This window comes from Myotis yumanensis, unplaced genomic scaffold (assembly GCF_028538775.1).
Source record: "Myotis yumanensis isolate MYYU_CA2020_CCGP unplaced genomic scaffold, mMyoYum1.0.hap1 SCAF_10, whole genome shotgun sequence".
Taxonomy (NCBI): Eukaryota; Metazoa; Chordata; class Mammalia; order Chiroptera; family Vespertilionidae; genus Myotis; species Myotis yumanensis.
In genome coordinates, this window is record NW_027223761.1 from 83,556,358 (window position 1) to 83,577,298 (window position 20,941).

The 20,941-nt window shown below is 56.9% G+C and overlaps 1 protein-coding gene across 4 annotated transcripts in view; it reads right to left on the minus strand.

Moving 5' to 3' along the window:
- Nucleotides 1-9,055: 9,055 nt before the first annotated feature.
- USP2 (ubiquitin specific peptidase 2) overlaps nucleotides 9,056-20,941 on the minus strand; it is a 28,213-nt gene continuing 16,327 nt past the window's right edge. For 2 of the 4 annotated variants that reach the window (XM_070426236.1, XM_070426235.1), the window contains exons 3-13: nucleotides 14,221-14,271; nucleotides 13,726-13,849; nucleotides 13,160-13,271; nucleotides 12,946-13,056; nucleotides 12,715-12,779; nucleotides 12,469-12,572; nucleotides 12,304-12,384; nucleotides 12,109-12,187; nucleotides 11,799-11,906; nucleotides 11,286-11,406; nucleotides 9,056-10,828 (exon numbers count right to left, since the gene is read on the minus strand). In XM_070426236.1, the coding sequence (XP_070282337.1) occupies nucleotides 10,741-10,828; nucleotides 11,286-11,406; nucleotides 11,799-11,906; nucleotides 12,109-12,187; nucleotides 12,304-12,384; nucleotides 12,469-12,572; nucleotides 12,715-12,779; nucleotides 12,946-13,056; nucleotides 13,160-13,271; nucleotides 13,726-13,849; nucleotides 14,221-14,271 (1,044 nt within the window). In that variant the 3' untranslated portion in view covers nucleotides 9,056-10,740. Of the gene's footprint in view, nucleotides 10,829-11,285; nucleotides 11,426-11,798; nucleotides 11,907-12,108; nucleotides 12,188-12,303; nucleotides 12,385-12,468; nucleotides 12,573-12,714; nucleotides 12,780-12,945; nucleotides 13,057-13,159; nucleotides 13,272-13,725; nucleotides 13,850-14,220; nucleotides 14,272-17,447; nucleotides 17,731-20,941 lie in introns of those variants that run through there. The other 2 variants (XM_070426238.1, XM_070426237.1) reach the window with 2 other exon arrangements.

The window sequence follows — 20,941 nt, forward strand, 5'->3', positions numbered from 1 at the left end:
GTGTGTGTGTGTGTGAGTGTGTGTGTGAGTGTGTGTGTATATGTGTGTGTGTGTGAGTGTGTGTGTGAGTGTGAGTGTGTGTGTATGTGTGAGTGTGTGTGTATATGTGTGAGTGTGAGTGTGTGTATATGTGTGTTAGTGTGTGTGTGTGTATGTGTGAGTGTGTGTGAGTATGTGTGTGTGTGTATGTGTATGTGTATGTGTGTGTGTGAGTGTATGTGTGAGTGTGTGTGTGAGTGTGTGTGTGTATATGTGTGTGTATATGTGTGTGTATGTGTGTGTGAGTATGTGTGTGTGTGTGTGAGTGTGTGTATATGTGTGTGTATATGTGTGTGTGTATGTGTGTGTGTGTGTGTGTGAGTGTATGTGTGAGTGTGTGTGTGAGTGTATGTGTGAGTGTGAGTGTGTGTGAGTGTGTGTGTATGTGTGTGTGTGTGTGTGAGTGTGTGTGTGTGTGTGTGAGTGTATGTATGTGTGTGAGTGTGTGTGTGTGAGTGTGTGTATGTGTGAGTGTGTGTATGTGTGAGTGTGTGTGTGTGAGTGTATGTATGTGTGCATGTGAGTGTGTGTGAGTGTATGTATGTGTGTGTGTGTGTGTGTGTCTGTGAGAGAGAGAGACCAAGGGAGTGTGGGGTGAGCCTGTGGGGTGCTAGGGGGGAAGGAGGCCAAGGGGGGCTGCTTGGCAGCTTCAAGGCCTATGAGTCCTAAGTACTCTGGACAAAGCCAGGTCCAACGCTCCTCCCTAGGAGGATGGCCAGGGAATGGCCACGCCCGGGCCTGTGGAGGCCCATGTGCTCCCAGGACAAGGAGATGAGCCCTGGCGGGCAGAACACGGCTGCTCAGGGCTGTGCTACGTGAGGGGGGAAACTGTCTCTTCCTGGGCCCCCAGCCTGCGGGAAGAGGGACAGGGAGCAGGAGAAGGCGCCCAGGCCTCGGGCAGGTGGGCAGGGCGGCCTCTCCGACAGCTGGGAGTCTGCAGTGGCCGCACGACAGGAAGCTACACTCGGCAACAAGCGCCCTCCACGCGCCCTCGCCACCAGGATGCTCTCTGGGAAACTCCAGCCTGGCCCGGGGCCCTCAGGGAGAGCAGCGAGGGGCGGCTGCCCTGGCCTGTGCAGCCAGGCTCGCCTGCGGGAGGCAGGCGGGAGGCAGGGGGGCAGCTGGCACCTCCGGCAGCCCCCGTGGACTGTCTGTCGGGTGTCAGGCCCTGGCAGAGCTTGGACCCGCAGTTTCTCTCTTTTAGTCCCTCGCTGAGGTAGCACAACTATTTCCCAAAAGATGGCACCGAGGCTCGGAGGGCTAGGGGGCTCCCCACGCTCACATCTGGACAGAGACCAGAGTGGAATGTGGGGCCAGGTGAATCCAAAGTGCTGGTCTTGCCCTGGCTGGTGTGGTTCAGTGGATAGAGCGTCAGTCTGTGGACCAAAGGGCAAAGGGTCCCAGATTCGATTCCGGTCAAGGGCATGTACCTCGGTTGCAGGCTCCTCCCTGGCCTGGGCCCTGGTCGGGCTTGTGCGGGAGGCAACCAATTGATGCGTTTCTCTCACATCGATGTTTCTCTCTGTCTCTCCCTCTCTCTTCCACTCTCTCTAAAAACCAATGGAAAAATATCCTCGAGTGAGGATTAACAAACAAAGTGCTGGTCTTCTGACCCCTCTCTTTCGTCCCACCCTGGAGGTGAGGCACAAGGAGAAAGGAAGTGGGGATCAAATGAAGAGAAGAGAGACCTAGGAGGCCTCCCACTCAGGGGATGCTCCACCCCCAGGTTCTACGCATTCACCGCGTGGGGCCTCAGGCTGCTTCTGTCCGGGGCCAGCCCTCAGGTGGGACTGCACGCAGGATGGGCCAGGTCAAAGGTCTTCCCGTAGCAACACTGACACCTTTTCCATGTCCAGTTTCCTAGGCTGCGTGTGTGTGTGCTCTCAGGACACTGCGTGCGGCAGGAGAGGAGAACCTAGCTGTGGTCTAGCAAGCCGGGCACTCACGAGATTTGCAAAAAAGTAAAACAGCGCTACCCTGCTTACTAATTCCTTCCTTCCTTCCTTCCTTCCTTCCTTCCTTCCTTCCTTCCTCCTTCCTTCCTTCTTTCCTTCCTTCCTTCTTCCTTCCTTCCTTCCTCCTTCCTTCTTCCTTCCTTCCTTCCTCCTTCCTTCCTTCCTTCTTTCCTTCCTTCCTTCTTCCTTCCTTCCTTCCTCCTTCCTTCTTCCTTCCTTCCTTCCTCCTTCCTTCCTTCCTTCTTTCCTTCCTTCCTTCTTCCTTCCTTCCTTCCTCCTTCCTTCTTCCTTCCTTCCTTCCTCCTTCCTTCCTTCCTTCTTTCCTTCCTTCCTTCTTCCTTCCTTCCTTCCTCCTTCCTTCTTCCTTCCTTCCTTCCTCCTTCCTTCCTTCCTTCCTTCCCCCTTCCTCCTTCCTTCCTTCCTTCCTTCCTTCCTTCTTCCTTCTTCCTTTCTTCCTCCTTCCTTCCTCCTTCCTTCCTCCTTCCTTCCTTCCTTCCTTCCTTCCTTCCTCCCTCCTTCTTCCTTCCTTCCTTCCTTCCTTCCTTCCTTTCTTCCTTCCTTCCTCCTTCCTTCCTTCTTTCCTTCCTTCCTTCTTCCTTCCTTCCTTCCTCCTTCCTTCTTCCTTCCTTCCTTCCTCCTTCCTTCCTCCTTCCTTCCTTCCTTCCTTCCTCCTTCTTTCCTCCTTTCTTCCTTCCTTCTTTCCTTCCTTCCTCCCTCCCTCCTTCCTTCCTTCCTCCCTTCTTCCTTCCTCCTTCCTTTCTTCCTTCCTCCCTCCCTTCTTCCTCCCTCCTTCCTCCTTCCTTCCTTCCTTCCTTCCTTCCTTCCTTCCTTCCTCCTTCCTCCTTCCTTCCTTCCTTCCTTCCTCCTTCTTTCCTCCTTCCTTCCTTCCTCCTTCCTTTCTTCCTTCCTCCCTCCCTTCTTCCTCCCTCCTTCCTCCTTCCTTCCTTCCTTCCTTCCTTCCTCCTTCCTTTCTTCCTTCCTTCCTTCCTTCCTTCCTTCCTTCCTTCCTCCTTCCTCCTTCCTTCCTTCCTTCCTTCCTTCTTCCTTCTTCCTTTCTTCCTCCTTCCTTCCTCCTTCCTTCCTTCCTTCCTTCCTTCCTTCCTTCCTTCCTCCTTCTTCCTTCCTTCCTTCCTTCCTTCCTTCCTTCCTCCTTCCTTCCTTCCTTCCTTCCTCCTTCTTCCTTCCTTCCTTCCTTCCTTCCTTCCTTCCTTCTTCCTTCCTTCCTCCTTCCTTCCTTCCTTCCTTCTTCCTTCTTCCTTTCTTCCTCCTTCCTTCCTCCTTCCTTCCTTCCTTCCTTCCTTCCTTCCTTCCTTTCTTCCTTCCTTCTTCCTTCCTTCCTCCTTCCTTCCTTCCTTCCTTCTTTCCTTCCTTCCTTCCTGTTATTTATCTTAGTATAGAAAGGGTTTACTGTTATTATTATTTTGTTTTTTAAATAGATTTTTATTGATTTCAGAGAGAAAGAGAGAGGGAGAGAGAGAAACATCAATGATGAGAGAGAATCATTGATCAGCTGCCTCCTGCATGCTCTCTCCTGGAGATCAAGCCCGCAACCCAGGCATGTGCCCTTGACTGGAATTGAACCCAGGACCCATCAGTCTCCAGGCTGATGCTCTATTCACTGACCCCAACTGGCTAGGGCTGTTATTACTTTGAAAAAAATTGGTTGTAGAGAGGAAGAGGGAGAGAGAAACATGGATTTGTTGCTCTATGTATTAATGCATTTATTGGTTGCTTCTTGTAGGTGCCCTGCCCAGGGATCAAACTCGCAACCTTGGTGTATTATGACGATGCTCTAACTGACTGAGCTATCCGGCCAGATTTACTGTTATTTTAAAATTTGTTATTTAAAAATCAATAAGAAAATGTTTAAACTCCTTTCAGTTCTAATTTTAATATGGTAAATATTGGTAGATATAACATATATAAACAGAAGTTCTCTGGGACCTGGCTGGGAAGCTCAGTTGGTTAGAGCATCGTCTCAATACACCAAGGTTGCGGGCTCAATCCTTGGGCACGGCACATACAAGAAGCAACCAATAAATGCATAAATAAGTGGAACAACAAATTGTTCTCTCTCTCTCTCTCTCTCTCTCTCATCAATAAAAAAAGTTATTTGGGGTTCTCAATCATTAAAAAAATATTTTTATTGATTTCAGAGAGGAAGGGTGAGAGAGAGAGAGAGAGAGAGAGAGAGAGAGAGAGAAACATCAATGATGAGAATCATTGATTAGCTGCCTCCTGCATGCTCCACACTGGGGATGGAGCCCTAAACCCGGGCATGTGCCCTGATTGGGAATCAAACCACGACCTCCTGGTTTATAGGTTGATATTCAACCACTGAGCCACCAAGGCCCGGCTGGGGCTCTCAATCATTTTAAAAGTGTAAAGGGGTCCCCTGAGAACTGCCGGTTTAGGGGACAGACATGAAGACAGTTTACTGGGTGAGAAGATCAGAAATCAGATGCTGGGTAAGCGGAAGCAGCAATGCTCCCTCTCTGAGGAGGGCATCCTGGAAGAGGGAGACATTTTGTCTAAAGTTTAAGGGTTGAAAAATATCTGAATAGGCAGAACCTGGGGGTGGGGTGGGAAGTTCCAGAAAGGAGGAGCCGAGCACTGTGGGCCGAGCCCGGCGCCTGGCTGGGGGCGGCTGGAAGCAAGGACTGGCGGGCAGACTGGGTCCGGAAACACTGTTTGTGGGAGGAGTGTGAAGGCGGCCAGGGGAGGCTGGGCGAGCAGGAGCCTTCTCTCTGGCTTGGGTTGTGCACGGCCGTCCTCAGCGACACCCGTGGCCGGCTGGCACCAGCGCTGTTGCCATGGCTGCTTCATGAGCGTGTTTGGGGGCCGCGGGGAGCCAGCCCCGCAGGGCCAGGCCAGCGTGGGAGAGCGGCAGAGGGACCCGACAGTAAGAGAGCAGATCCCTCCGCTCGTGGTCTTGTTTGACCTTCACAACAGCCCTGGGCGAGGTCAGAGCTGTTTTTGTCCCCATTTTTCAGTTGAATTGAGGCCCCAATGCGTTGGCTGACAAGGAGCAGGGCTGGGCTGCTGGCTGGGTCTGCGGATTCCTGGTTCCCATTTTTCGTCCTTTTCCTTTCCTTTCCTGTCCATGTCCCACGCCCTTTCTGTAAACCCTGTAGAGTAGTTGGGGCCAGAGGCCTGCGGGCGAGGAAGAGGCCTTTGCTGGAGCCCAGGTGTGGGAGGCGCCCCAGGCCGCACCCCGGGCCCAGGCCGCTCGCTTCCTCTTGGCGGCCTTGCTTCCTTCCCTTCCCCGCACAGGTCTGGGCCTCTCTCCTGCTTGCACCCTTATTGCCAAAAGGAGACCGTGGACAAGGCCACCGTCACGGTCCTAACTCTACAGCTTCATGGAAACAAAAGAACATGCATTTTCTGAGCACTAGTCTCGTAAATATATGCTCACATGTCATTTTTTAAAAAAATTATTTTTATTTGTTTTTATTAATTTTAGAGAGGAAGGGAGAGGGAGAGAGAGATAGAAACATCAATGATGAGAGAGAATCATTGATCGGCTGCCTTCTGCACATCCCCTACTGGGGATTGAGCCCACAACCCAGGCATGTGCCCTTGGCCGGAATCGAACCTGGGACCCTTTACTCCACAGGCCAACGCTCTATCCACAGAGCCAAACCGGTCAGCGCCACATGTCATTTTTTACATAGGGGTGGGTAAAAGTAGGTTTACAGTTGTAATACAAATAAATGATGCAATAAGTAAGAATACAAAAATAAACTGTGTTTTGTGTATTCACAACTGTAAATCTACTTTTGCCCACTGGTATTTTATTACTTAATATATTTTTATATTTTTAATGATTTCAGAGAGGAAGAGAGAGGGAGAGATAGAAACATCAATGGTGATGAGAATCATTGGTTGGCTGCCTCCTGCACGCCCCCACATTGGGAATTGAGCCCACAACCGGGTGTGTGTCCTTGAGCAGAATCGAACCCGGGACCCTTCAGTCCACTGGCCAACACTCTATCCACTGAGTCACACCGGCCAGGGCTGCACACTTGTATTTCTATAGTAACTTCATGAACTGGAACCAGGGAACCAGAGCCATGTAAGTCTCCTTAGAACTCGGGGCATGTATTTAGAGCAGTGGTTCTCAACCTTCTGGCCCTTTGAATACAGTTCCTCATGTTGTGACCCAACCATAAAATTATTTTCGTTGCTACTTCATAACTGTAATGTTGCTACTGTTATGAATCGTCATGTAAATATCTGATCTGCAGGATGGTCTTAGGCGACCCCTGTGAAAGGGTCGTTCGACTGCCAAAGGGGTCACGACCCACAGGTTGAGAACCGCTGGGCTAGAGAAAAGTGACTTGAAATGAGGTCATGTGAGTGGAGACCTTTAAGGTCCACTAGTCTGGTCTCCTGAAGTCACAGAGGAGGAAGGCTCAGAAAGAGGGAGGCCCTTGTGGAAGGTCACCCAGAGCAATTGCAGGGGCCCCCGCCCCCAGGCTGCTGGAAGGCACGCAAAGAGGGGGAGGAGAAACCCCAGTTGCTAGGAGGCAAAGCTGATGGATAAAGCAACGGGGTCAGATTTTGTTTGGGATCTGGTAGAACCAGGACCTGTTGCCATGGGGACGAGAAAGCACCTCAGGTTGAGTACAGAAGGGAGAGCTAGGGACAAGGGCAGAGTGGCTGGAGCCTTGCCCTCGACGTTACCCACAGCCCATCCACTCTCCACTGGGAGACGAAGGAATTCCTAGGTGCTTCCACCTCCAGGGAACAACAACTCAAAGGGGAGGCAGAGTCCGCCTGGCCTGGCTCAGGGGGTGAGTGTTGACCTATGAACCAGGAGGTTCATAGTTTGATTCCCAGTCAGGGTACATGCCTGGGTTGTGAGCTTGATCCCCAGTGTGGGGTGAGCAGGAGGCAGCCGATCAGTGATTCTCTTTACCATTGATGTCTCTCTCCCCCACTTCCTTCCTCTCTAAAATCAATAAAAATATCCTATATAATAAAACCTTAATATGCAAATTGACCAAACGGTGGAACAACCGGTCGCTATGACACACACTGACCACCAGGGGGCAGATGCTTAACATAGGAGCTGCCCCCTGGTGGTCAGTGCGCTCCCACAGGGGGAGCACCACTCAGCCAGAAGCCAGGCTCACAGCTGGCGAGCCCAGTGGTGGTGGCAGGAGCCACTCCCACCTCCACGGCAGTGCTAAGGACCCCTCAGGGGATGTACGTCTGCCAGCTTAGGCCCGCAGGAGGACATCCCCCTAGGGGTCCTAGACTGCAAGAGGGCACAAGCTGGGCTGAGGGACCCCCCGCCCCAGTGCATGAATGTCATGCACCAGGCCTCTATCCTATATAATAAAAGGGTAATATACAAACTGACCCTAACAGCAGAACGACTGGGAATGACTGTTCACTATGACACACACTGACCACCAGGGGGCAGATGCTCAATGCAGGAGCTGCCCCCTGGTGGTCAGTGCACTCCCACAGGGGGAGCTCTGCTCAGCCACAAGCCAGCCTGATGGCTGCCAGCACAGTGGTGGTGGTGGGAGCCTCTCCTGCCTCCTCAGCAGCACTAAGGATGTCTGACTGCCAGCTTAGGCCCAATCCCCCAGAGAGTGGGCCTAAGCCAGCAGGTGGTCATCCCCTGAGGGGTCCCAGACTGAGAGAGGGCACAGGCTGGGCCTCTAGTATGGATATAAAAAAGGGGAGGCAGAGCAGTGGACACCGAGGGGCTCACCTATTCACTTCGCTCCAAGCCTCCCCCTTCATTGTGTGGGCGACTCTCTTCCCTGGGTTTCAGCAGCATGTAGAACCTTACTCAGGGCGGGGCGCTCCCAGGGAGACACACGAGTGGGAATCAGTTTTTCCAGTCCCTTTTTCACTCGTGGCAAATCCCAGAACAAATGCGCTCGCCGCCCCCTCACCTGTTAGGTGTGTCTGACAGCAGGTGCTCCTGTCTCAGAAAGGATGGAATGGGCAGGCCGTGATTTTTCTTTTACTTTAAAAAAAAAAAATATATATATATATATATATATATTGATTTTATGGAGCAAGGGAGAGGGAGAGACAGAAATATCAATGATGAGAATCATTGACTGGCTGCCTCCTGCACGCCCCACACTGGGGATGGAGCCCACAACCCACGCATGTGCCCTGACTGGGAATCCAATTGTGACCTCCTGGGTCATAGGTCGACGCTCAACCCCTGAGCTGCACCGGCCGGGCGAGGCCCTGATTTTTCTGCGGAGAGGGAATGGCAGTGGGAAAAATCCTGAGAAAACAGTGGGGCTCAGCTGGCAGACACTTCAGCTTCTCTCGACCTAAGCTCAGTGGCAGAGATGGAGCATCCGGATAGAACTATGAGAAGATAAAGCCAACGGAGGCAATGCCTGCACACCCCTAAGCGGCCACCTCTTTACCTGGTGAGGCATTGAAAGGGCACCTGAGAACAAACCCTTTCCCGCCAGGGCAGCTGTTTCCAGGTGTTAGCGGAGCAGGTTGCAATTGCCCGTCGGTCATGGAGCAGCTCTGGCCACTCCACACTGACCACCAGGGGGCAGCTCCTGCATCTGAGCCACTCTGCTCAGCCTCCAATGGGGGCATCTGAGCTCGTCAGGGGTCAGACTGCATGTCCCGTGTCCAGAGAAGCACCAGTGCCCACACAGCAATGACGCAGCGGTCCCCTTGCCCGGCCGGTGTGGCTCAGGGGTTTAGCATCGACCTATGAGCCAAGAGGTCATGGTTCGAATCCCAGTCAGGGCACATGCCCAGGTTGTGGGTTCGATCCCCAGTGTGGGGCGTGCAGGAGGCAGCTGATCCATGTTGTTTCTCTATCATTAATGTCTCTCTCCCCCCTCTGTAAAAATAATTAAAAACATATTTAAAAAGAGAGAAAGTGGTCCCCTTGGAGATATGCCTGTAGGCACACCCACGCCCTCAGGCACGAGGGGCTGAGGCTGTGTGGCGGGTCCTCTTCTCTGGAGACCACGCCGAGGTATTTAGAAATGGAGACAAGACACCTCGCCCCTGAATGTTTTGCTCAGAAGAATAAAGTATGGACAAGTGTGGCATTTAAAATATCAATAAGTATGTTTATCAGCGAGTCCAGATGAACAGTGTTCAGAATGTGCACTGGTTCAGCTTTTATAGAAACGCGTAAACTAAGAGGTGGGCAGCCCGCCTCCCAGGACCTGAAACGCACTCTGGTTGGGGCAGTGGAGTATTTGGTCACTGACACGCCAGGGCTCTCCGAGTCCACAGCCTCCCGACCGAGATTGCGTCACAGACCAATGGCTCCCTCCACGCTGGGCTTTATTCCGAACGAGGCCCCGCGTGCATTCGCTGCTTCCTCTTGCTTACACAGTAAACACGTGTCCGCCGCCCCTGGCTCAGGGCCACAGGGCTTCCCTAGAGAAGGGTGTCAGGCCAGCGAAGTGCGGGGTCTCTCCCTGACGCCTCCTCCTGGGAGCACCGGGAAGCTGCCGGCTCGGCTCCGCGGCACCGAGCCAGGCCACTGAGTGGTGCAGAGAGCTCCCTGCCTGGTGCAGGAGCAGCCCGACTCCCTGGGCAGCACCGAAGTCTGCCGACTGCTCAGGGCAAACCCTGCCGCTGGGAAAGGCGTCTCAGCGCCCTGGGCACACCCCGGGCAGGCCTGGGCACTGGTGCCTGGGGAGGGTGGTGCGGGCATCCCTGAGAAATGGTGCAGGAGGCTCTGAGAAGGCGGGGCGGGCGGAGGTCAGGGAGAAAACGCAGGTTAAGAGGGAATAAATTAAAGGCGGAGGAGCTCTAGGGACAGGGACTTGTGCTGTCCTTCAAACAGCTGGGAGCGATGGGTGGTGGGGGTGGGGGGTGAGGGGAGGAAGCGGGCAGGGGAACCTGATACACTACATCGTAAGAAATATCCTCTCATCCACTTTCTCCTCCATCTCACTGCGATGCCAGCCAGCCTGGGGCTAAGGGCATGGCCCGACCTCCCCCAGTCAGTCCGGACGTGGTGTGGGGCCAAGGGAAGTGGCTGTGGGATATTTCAGGGAGGGACAGTCACTCCCCTGGTCCCCAAATGCTATAAGGCACAATTCTTAGAGGCAACTAGATTCCATCCAAAACATTAAAAAAAGAAAGAAAACAACAAAAACCCTAAAAACCAAAACTCGTTAGATCCAGGCCTCCGGTGCCGTGCACGGGCCTGGACGCCTACCTAGCGAGCTTAGAAAACGCGTATCTGAAGAGAGAGAAAACCACCGGCTGCCCCGTGGGCAGAGGGGAGCAGAGGGCGTCTCCAGTCTGAACACTTGAGTGAGGGCCGTCACAAAAAATTGGGCTTTTAAAAGCCAACAACAGCTTTTTTTCCAAGATGTGCCCTGGTCTGTCCGGGACTTAGCGCTGAGCGGGCTCCTGGCTCCTGGGGTGTCTCTTGCTTCTGGACCGGTGGTGCGCAGGGTCCCGGTGGATGCCCGGCTCCGGGGGCGCCGTCCTCTCGGGCGGAGCAGGCAGCAGAGGGTCCTCTCCCACGGGCCACTGCTGTTGATTTCACTCGGAAAAACCAAAGGCTTAAAGATGCAAACGGGAGAAGCCGAGGGGTCCTGCTGGTCTTCACTGTGGGCGTGGGCTCCAGCCCCACCCAGGCCGCAGCCACTCCTGCTCCGCAGCTTTATTTACTTTATTTTTCTCTTATTTGTCAGGTTTGCTTGTTTGTTTTTTTAAAAAAACACGTCGGGCGTCGGGCCACCACGGCAGGGAGAGGGGTCGCTCTGCGCTACATGCGGGAGGGCGGGCTGGCCAGCTCGTAGAAGAGCAGGTAGGCGTCGCTGGTGCGCACTTGGCTGGAGGACATGGGGGTGACGCTGCGGAGAGAGGGGGGTCAGCGCCCTTGCGGGGGAGGGGGTGCCGAGGGGCTGCGGGCGGCCCTGCTCTCTGGGACCCACCCAGTGCCACCCTCATCTGCATCTTCTAGGCCTCAAATGGCAGCAGACGTGCCACTTGGCTTCCTGGCTCGGACTTCATTTTTTGTTTAATTTTTAAAAATATATATATATTTTACTGATTTCAGAGAGGAAGGGAGAGGGAGAGAGAGAAAATTCAATAATGAGAGAGAATCATCAATCGGCTGCCTCCTGCATGCCCCACACTGGGGATTGAGCCCGGGACCCTTCAGTCCATGGGCTGACGCTCTACCCACTGAGCCACACCAGCTAGGGCTCTGGCTCTGACTTTTCTGTCAGTCTGGGTGGAAGCCACGCAGACGGGCAAGGGACGGGTCTGACAGCTGGGGAGCCGGTCTAGGGCGCAGGTCTGTCTCACCTGGAGTCATTGAACGTGTGCCATTCGCCGGTGGCCGGGCTCCGGCAGTACGCGGTGTAGTGGCCGCCCATGGTGGTTCCGGAGTGATTGGACACAGCGTACAGGTTGTAAACAGCGTGGTCTGGGGAAGAAGCACAGGTCTGCGAGCCCCCAGGCACTCCCTCCCCCTCCTGCCTTGGTTCCCAGTTTCTAAACTCCCTCTCCAGCAGCTTCCCCTCCTCCTGACTTCCCATTGCATGGTAGGTACCTCTGCCCTGTCCCTCCCTCCCTGTGACAAATATTGCCCGGCCGGCGTGGCTCAGGGGTTGAGCATCGACCTATGAACCAGGAGGTCACCGTTGGATTCCTGGGCAGGGCACATGCCCGGGTTGCAGGCTTGATCCCCTGTAGGGCCATGCAGGAGGCAGCTGTTAAATGATTCTCTCTCACTATTGATGTTTCTATCTCTCTCTCTCCCTCTCCCTCCCTCTCTGAAAGCAATAAAAATAAATACTTAATTAAAAAAACACTCACTGGTGTTTTCTGAAGCAAATTCTCTCAAGTCCAGGTCTCTCAGCGGGAAGTTCACAAATGTTGTGAGCTTGCTGGTCCGCACCCTGGATTCGGAGAACCGTTTCAGATCTGGGAGGAAGCGCGTCAAGGACACACAGGGTGCAAGCACAGAGTCAAAATAACAGGCCGGTCCCCTGACGGCGGGCACCCCTCCGGGGACAGAAGAGCAAACATGAAAACAAAGGCCCGGAGACCGCTCTGCCCGCTGCGGCCTGCCCGGGCCCTGGCCGTCAGCCGCGCCGGTCTCCCGGACGCACGGTCCTAAGGATACGGAGCACCAGGACCTTGGGGAACCTCTGGATGGAGAACTTCTTGAGGCACCGCCTCCTGGCGCGGCAGCGGCAGCACGTCTGGAAGACAGGAGAACAAGAGCCTCTGAGCGCAGCGACGCCGGGCGGGCGGGCGGGCGGCCGCAGGTGACGGTGTCTCCCGGACAGGAAGCAGTGCCTCACGGGAGGCCACTTACGGGCTTCTCGTCGCCATCAAGCACGTCCTCTTTGGTGAAGAGCCGCATGCAGTCCATTAAGGTCACCTCGGGATAACCCCGCTGGCAGGGGCAAAGCACAGGTCAGAGGTCAACGGCACCAAAGGGCCCGGTGAGAGTGTCACAAGTGGGCCAGGGGGTGCCTACCTTCGCGATGGGCAGCGAGAGGTCCCAGAAGGGGTCGAAGACCGTGGAGCAGTAGCCGCAGTCCGTGCAGGTCAGGGAGCTCTTCAGCTGCCCCACAAAGAGATCTGGGGAGGGGACACAGGGTGGGTGGGCGCGGCCCCTCTCACGGCTCCTCCCCGGTTCCCAGGACCCACGCAGGACAAGGCGCCTGGGAGGAGGGTCCTGAGGGCTGGCGTGCTCCACTCAGGCGAACGCACGTGCACTCACCCCCAATCCGACTGTCTTCCCGCTCCAGGTATTTCCTCCACATCTGCCGCCCTTTCTCGTCATCACTGGGGACCAGAGAGGGGAAGGCAATGGGGTCAGAGGTTAAACCATGATACATGTAGGGTCTATCAATCTTATCCTAATATTCAAACTTCTCAAGTCACTGCCCCGAGGACGTAGGCAAACACCTCCAGTCCATCCAGTTTTGCTCCCCACGTTCCTCTTACTTACGGAAGGTGATCGAGGTTCTCAGGGGTGGACTTAGGCCTCACTGTGACTCGGTTTACCTCATTGTGCAGCCCATCCAGAAGGAAGCGGAGGAACTCCTGAGCATCCTGCTGACTGAGCCCCCAGAACAGAGAGTGAGCAAGCCCTCCTGGCCCAGAAGCTGCCCCCAGCCCTCCCGGGGGAGGGAGGGGAGGAAACTTGTTGGCAAGGCCCTTACTTATAGCCCACGAAGCGCGGGGCGTATCTCTGGATCTGGGTCTTGAACTCTGAGGGGCTCACCACGTCATTGAGAGGCGAAGTCCATATGGCCTGGATTAGCTTGGCAAACTCTATTAGGAGGAGAGGAGGAGGGTGGAGGACGGGCGAGGCATTTTCTAGAACCAGCTCTAAAACCAGGGTCCCAGGGAGGAGGAGCTGGGAGGGAAACGGGAGAGGTGCGTAGGAAACACAACTAATAGCCCAAGCTGGTGTGGCTCAGTGGATAGAGCATCAGCCTGAGGACTGAAGGGTCCCAGGTTTGATTCCGGTCAAGGGCACATGCCCGGATTGTGGGCTTGATCCCCAGTGGGGGCATGCAGGAGGCAGCCGATGCACGATTCTCTCTCATCATTCCTGTTTCTTTCCCTCTCTCTCTCTCTCTCTCTCTCTCTCCCTCTCCCTTCCTCTCTGAAATCAATACAAATATATATTAAAACAAAAAAAAGGAAAGAAAACACAACTCCTAGTGTAGCAACAGTGGAGCAGAAAGGTGTCCAGGGGGAGCGGGCTGTGCGGACGGCTCACCTTCCATGAGGGCCGTGTGCACGTGGCTGCTGTGGCCGAGGTCCCGCAGGTAGAGCCGCTGCAGGCAGTAGTCCCGCAGCTCGCGCGTGTTGCTCAGGCACTGCAGGATGGCGTTCATGAAGCACTGCAGGAAACGCACGTCAGGGGAGGCCCTGCGGCACCCACGCACCCCCCCCACCCCCACCCAGGCCCTCAGCGTCACCCGCCCCAGAGCGACCCTCCCTCAGCCTCCAGCTCCTCCCCTGGTGAGTGAGTGAAAGGGGCGGAGGTGAGGCAAATGCCCGCTGTTGGCACAGGTGATGCCACCGGTGATTGCCCAGAGGGTATAGAAAAGGGTGTGGGTGCTGGACAGAGGTGGGCGGGAGTGGGAGCGGTCCTGGGGGAGAAAGGCCCAGGGAAGCAGCGAGGCTGAGGCGCAGCACCGCCTGCTGTGGGCAGGGGCTCCCAGCCGGGAGGGCAGGGGTGGCCCAGGAAAGATGTGGGCTGAGAACTCACCGTGTTCCCAAGGTTGCGCAGGCCAGCCAGACCCTGGGCACTCTTAGAGTTCTGCAAGCAACGAACACAGGCACGTGAGGCAGAGGCAGAGGCAGAGGCCGGCCGGCGAGGCTCTTTCATGCTCCCGGGAGCACCGGGCCACATGTATCTCCCTTCACCGTTAGTCACACACCTCGCAGGCAAGAGGATGGGAACACCTGCTGTTTTCAGTGCACAGCAGTGCCTTCAGGGCTTTGCTTTCTCTTATTCCCTTCTCCTCCATCTTTAAGGGGCTCTTTTAAAAAAAGCTTTTTATTGAATTCAGTGAGGGAGAGGGAGAGAGAAAGGAACATCGATGATGAGAGAGAATCATGGATCAGCTGCTTCCTGCATGCCCCCTACTGGGGATGGAGCCCGCAACCCAGGCATCTGCCCTTGACTGGAATCAAACCCGGGACCCGCCTCTCTATCCACTGAACAAACCAGCTAGGGTTTAAGTTACTCTCCATTCTCTGCCATATTGGAGAGTAAGAATTCATATATTTGGGGACATATTTGAGTCCTGATTACAAGAAACTTCAGGTCCCCAATCCAGACACCGTCTCAAATATCTGTGTCCTAGATGCCGAACGCAGCTGTCATCATAGGCACCACAAGGAAAAGCTCAATGGGAAACCATCCTAACTGAGTGTAGATCTTCGGGGGGGGTGGGGGGAGATATCAAGTCAGCCTGCTATTATGAACAGCCACGATTCTTTCCAGGTGAGCTCAGCTGGTGGAAGCCTGGGAGAACCTGCCTGCCTGGCTCTGGTCCCACATCCCAGCGGCCACCGAAGGGGAAGCTTGTGCTGGCAGGTTGCGGCCGCAGAGGCACACAGCTGCCTACAGGTGCCGCTCTTGCCCTTGCCCTTGTGGAGGTGGTGAGGTGAGAGAACAGGTGTGTGTGGGGGAGGGGCGGCGGGGAAGGGCTCTGCGAATGGTGCGTCCAGGTCCATGGCTAGTTCTGGCCCTGCCTCCAAGGAATCAGAAAACCTTCAGGCTCCAAGGGTTAGAGGAGCCGCCTGCAGATGAGCCTGCCCCGCCAACCCCCTCCGAGTGGAGGCCGTGGCAGGCAACTCTGGAGCAACCCTGGCTGGGGCATGTTCAACCTGCTCACCTGATCACAACAGGAGCCTGGAATAACTCACTAAAATGACTCATGCCCGGCCCTGGCCGCGCCGCTCAGCTGGCTGGAGCGTCATCCCATACACCAGAAGGTCGTGGGCTCGATTCTCCGTCAGGGCACATAGCTAGGCTGTGGGTTCAGTCCCCACGTATGGGTGACAACTGCTCTCTCTCCCTCCCTCCCTCCCTTTCCCTCTCAAAGCATATCCTTGGGTGAGGATTAAAAAATAAAAAACAAATAAAATAACTCATGCCCTGTGCTGACAGCCCAAAGCCCATGGTTGTCACCTCCAGGGGGAGGGGCGGGGGCTGAAGGAGGCTTTTCCCAGGGCACACATGCTGAGCCACAGGGAGAGCACCCTCCTTGCCAGCTGCCAGGCCTCACCCTGAGAGGCAGGGAAGGACAGATCCAGAAGAGAGGCGGCCGGCAGCGAGAGAAAAGCCCGCTGGCAGCGGGAGGGGCAAGCATCTTGAAGACGTTGGCTGGGACGAGCATCTCTGTCTGAACCCCGAGGTTCCGAAGAGGCCCACAACGGAAAGCGCCCCTGGACAGAGGCCTTGGCAGGATGACCTGGGCAAGGACTCCATCCCCAGTGGGGGGCGTGCAGGAGGCAGCTGATCCATGATTCTCTCATCACTGGTTTCTATCTCTTTCTCCCTCTCCCTTTCTCCTTAAAATGAGTAAAAAAATATTTTTTTTTTTGGAAAAAATAAATAAAATTTTCTGAGTTCAAAGCCACATGCCAATTTCTAAGCGTCTATGTAGGAGGCGGGAACAGCGGCGCTGGGGTGGGCAGAGGGAGGCCCGAGTCGGGCACCCGGGTCCAGGCTGCGGCCGGCGCTGCTGTGCCCCCGCCAGGTGTCCCTCTGCCCCACAGGCACGGGGCTCCGGGAAGGCCAGCACCTTCCACCCACAGAGAAACACCCGTCCCGGGAGTGACCTTTTTCACGGGAAACAGCCTTGCCGGGCAGCTGACGGGGAGAAGCTGGACCTGGAGGAGCTGGGAGACCTGCCCAGCGGCCTTGCCCCAGGAGAGGACTCCAGGCCGCACGCAGGAGCTCACGTGCAGAGTCTGGATCAGGAACTGCCTCCCCGTTAGCATCGCAAACCTCGTTTCACTTAGTGGAGCCACTGTTCCAGAAAGTCAGGACACAGGCCTGATCCGCCCTCCAGCGAAGGAGTAGGGGGCTCAGAAGGCGCCCACCGGGTGAACGTAGGGTAAGAGCTGGGCATAGGGACCATGTAAGAAAGGCAGATTGAGGTTTGTCTTCACCCTCAAGACCCCAGTGAAGGGCTTTCCTGCTTACTTCCCGGTGCTCCGCGGGGGTTCAGCCTGAGTCCCGGCTGAGCCCAGAGTGGCCCTGGCAGGGGCAGCGGGCGCACCACCAACACAGAGCCGCCTGCCTGTTAGTAAGGCCTGTCAAGCTCTGGCCCTTCTCCCCAAGGTAGGCAGTGCCCAACCTTCACCCCAGCTTCTCTAGGGCGCCTGCCTCATTGAGGGACCCAGCGCACACTTAGCAGAACTGGAAAGAAAAGGGAAGTGGCCCTTTTCACGGGCCTGCAACTCCTCTGCCCTCCACAGGGTCAAAGGATCCGCTCCCAACCCTTTGGGATCAGTGCGGGGGTGGGGGGGGTGGGGGGGGGAGGGCAGGGGGGGGGAGGGGGGCGGGGGGCCGGGAGGAGGCTTTCCGACCAGCCTTTCTGGCCTGGTTTTGGCCTCAGAGTCATCAGCTCCGGGGAGACCAGCCCAGCAGCCGGCCACCAGGGCCCTCGCAGGCCAAGAACAGTCAAGGTTACGCGTTCCTGCACCTGCGCCGACAGGTGCCGGGAACAGAGAGCGCGAGTCACCTGGCGCCCGGTGACCGCGGGGAGTCTGGACCCGGCCCTCCGGGAGGGGAGGGGGCTGCGAGGAGGCGTGGGGACACCTGGGCCGGGGGCATTCCTGCCCGGAGCCCGCGGGGAGGAGGTGGGGGCGGGCACAAGCCGTCCAGGCCAAGGTCGCGCGGGGATTCCGGCCCGGGAGGTGGGCGCCCGGGGAGGCGGCGGAGACCGGCCCCGCGGGGGCCCCGGGAGCAGCCCGTACCTTGGCTTTGTTAAGCAGGAGCCCCACGAAGGTGGAGAGCAGCAGCGACGGGGACAGCGGGGAGCGCGGCCGCAGCTCCTTGGCGAGGGCGGGGAAGGGGGCGGCGGGGGGCTCCTCGGGCAGCGTCACGGTGTACGAGGTGCGCATGCTGGCTCCGCCCGCGCCTCAGGGGCCGGAGGGGCGCGGGGGGGCACCGCCCGACCCGGCCGCCGCGCCCGTCGGTAACCGCTGCGGCGCCGCCCGCGCTCCTGCCTCAACCTCCGGGCGCGCGCCGCCAACGCCAACCGCCCGCGCGCCCGAGCCCGGCCCCGAGCCCAGCCGACTGGCGGCTCCCGCGGCCGGACCGACGTCACGCGCCCCGCCTCCTGCCGCGCTCCGCGTCCCCCGCCCCGCCCCGCCCCGCCCCGCGGAGCCCCGCACCGGCCTGGGGATGGGACTCAGGAACCTGTCCCTGAGGCTGCAGAGGACGCGGCCCCACACTGAGTGTCCGTCAGCCGGCGAGCTCCCCGCGGGGGCGCACAGCCCGACACGTGGGCGGGCGGTCCCGGCGGGAGCCCTGCAGGGCCGCACAGCTCCGCCCGGAGAGCGCTCGAGCGAGCGCGCAGACGGCTGTGCAGCGCGGGGCGGGGCGCTCCGCCCGCTGGGAGCCCGGCGCCCAGACTGCGAGGGTGCGCGAGCCCCGTCAGGGGCAGATTTCCAAGGCCCCGCCCCCCAGCCCTCGCTTGGCCTGGTGTTGAGAGGCGATGTTCCTATTTTATAAGGCCCCGAAGGTAAGGACCTTTTCTGGCCTCTTCTACGCAATCACTCCCTTTCTCCCAGAACCGCAGTTTCCGACCTGTGTTTTGGAGGTGGGGTAAAGTAACAATGGTGTGTGTGGGGGGGGGAGGGGGTGCCCAGCTGGCATGGGAGTGAGGCTACCACTCCGACCCCAGGCTGGCGGTGCCTGAAGGTCAGGGGTCCGGCGTTTTATCCGGTGCTCCACCCCTTACCATCCAGGACCCGCCCGGAATCTGCTTAGAGACAGTTTTGCCCGGGCCGGCTACTATTAGCCAGTATTTTTAGCATCTCAAATACTCGGAGGCCAGCGGGGCCTGTTCTTCCCGCATGCCCTTCCCCGCATGCACACGCACCCTGCACACCGGCTTAAAGCCCTGAGGACTGTGTCCAGGCCACCCTGAAAGCGGCAGTTTCATGCTAATGATGGTGTTGGGGGCGGGAGGCAGGACCTGCAGAGCTTCCACTTGGTGATGAAAGAGGGTGCTGACGTTCAGAGGGGTGGTCTCCACAGTCACTGTGCCCCCCCAGTGACCTGTCCTGGCCCCTGGACAAAGCACAGCCAGCCCTTTTCTGTGCGCACCTGCTTTTTAACCACAGCCCTCGCGCTCACTGGCACCCGGTCACGTCGCATCTCTTCCCTGAGACACCGAGCACCCTCCCGGTTCTCGCCTCTGGCCCGGAGCCTTGAGCGGTCCGGTCTGTGGAGCTATGTCCGTGGCTCCCCCCGCGGCCACCACCAGCCTGCTCTCCTCTCTCTGCCCCAGCACCTGCCTTCTCTCCCGGCGGTCGGAACAAAACCGCCTCTGATTATGCTTACTGAAGGCCAGGTGGCTAAGTGCTGTGGATAAACGATCGCAGTGGGTCCCTCACAACACAATGCGCAGGAACTATGGCCTCTGTTTCACAAAGAACCCTGAGCCCTGAGCGTCGGATGACTTGCCAGGACCACAAAGCTAATAAATGTCAGCCCGGGGCTTCGAAGCCAGGCCTGTCCTACAGCAAGACTCATGCTCCTAACGACGGGAAGATTGTGGCCTGGCCTTCCTGGGCTGCTGCTCGCCTCCTTATAAATTAGAGAAGGCTTTGTTTTCTCCAAAGCCTTCGTAATGGACCCCCCCACCCAGCTCTGAGCCCCCCAACGGCATCCCACAGTCTGCTGCGTTCAGTCGCGCTGTCAGCTTACCCGGGTGTCTCTCTTTGCTGTCGTGTCTCTTAGACTCCGGGGGATGGTCTGATTGTGGGTGACTGTGCCATCACTGGAAGCGCCTCATGGACAGGGTTGTGGGTTCTTAATAATGCTCTCATTTCTGAAGGGGGCCAGGCCAGGCTCTCAGGGCATCCTGGGAGTCCCCCGAGCCTGTGCCAGTGGGTGGGTCTGAGTTGCATGCGGAAGTGGGTGCTGCAGGGGGCAGTTTCCAGCAGCACCCACCCCTGCAGCAGGGGTCCGCCTCCCTCTGACCGCAGCCAGCGCTGTACCTGCTGCATGTAGGACACCACTGCTTCCTGCCAGATGCTCCCCCTCTTCTGGGTGCAGAGGGCTGTGGGCATGGCTGGGGGCTGGGGCGGGGCAGGTGGGAACCCTTCACCCTGGAGCCTCTGAGAAGGCTCGGAGGAGGGAGAGAGTTCACAGTCATCTTGCTAAGCAGGTCTGCACCACCAGCAGACTGTGGCTCATTCCTCCACTAGCCACACCCCCTGGAGACTCTCTCTCTTCAGTGCCATTTCCTAACCCTCCTGAGGACATGTTTCTCACTAATTCTAGAGTGAGAGGAAGGGAGAGAGAGAGAGGAACACTGATCCGTTGCTTCAGGCACGCGCACCGACCAATCGATCGGGAATGGAACCCAAGACCCTTTGGGACACAGGATGGCGCTCTAATCACTGAACCACACCAGCCAGGGCCAGGGCCATTTCTGGAAGTGGAAGAGGTAAAGGATATACAGCCAGCCTCCTGTATCTGTGGGTTTCATACCCATGGACTCAACTAACTTCAAGTTTAAAATATTTTTTAAAAAATGTCAGAAAGTTTCAAAAAGCACAGCTTGAATTTGCAATGTGCAGGGCGCTACGCTGATCCCGTGAGTGAAGCGATGTGGGGCGCATTCTGCCGCAGCCTCCATGTAGGCAGAGGTCAGTGGGAGCACGATGCCCTTATGGAAGAGGCTGCGCATCTGTGGGTTTCGGTATGGGGTGGGGGGAGGGGGTCCTGAAACCGATTCCCAGCGGATCCTGAGAGGTGACTGGTCTTCTGGATCTGAATCTGGCTCTGGCCTCCTGACTGGTGGAGCAGGGTTCACGCTCAGAGGCTGCCTGCCCCTGGCAGCACAAGTCATTTTCTCCCCCTCGAATACTCCCTGGCCTGGATGGAGCATAAATGAAGCCAGAGGTAGCTCTGTGAGAGCAAGACTGACTGTGCCGCCCGCCAGCGTGGCTCAGTGGTTGAGCGATGACCTATGAACCAGGAGGTCACATGCCTGGGTTGAGGGCTCGATCCCCAGGGTGGGGCCTGCAGGAGGCAGCGGATCAAGAGGAGCTATATGTATACATACATGTATAAGAAAAAGACTGCATGTCAATGAAGGAAAAATACCACATGATCTCACTCATTCATGGATAATAAAGACCACTACAAACTTTTGAACAATAATAGATACAGAGGCAGAGCTGCCTCAAACTGATTGTCAAACTGCAGTGGGAAGGCCAGGGAGGGTTGGGGG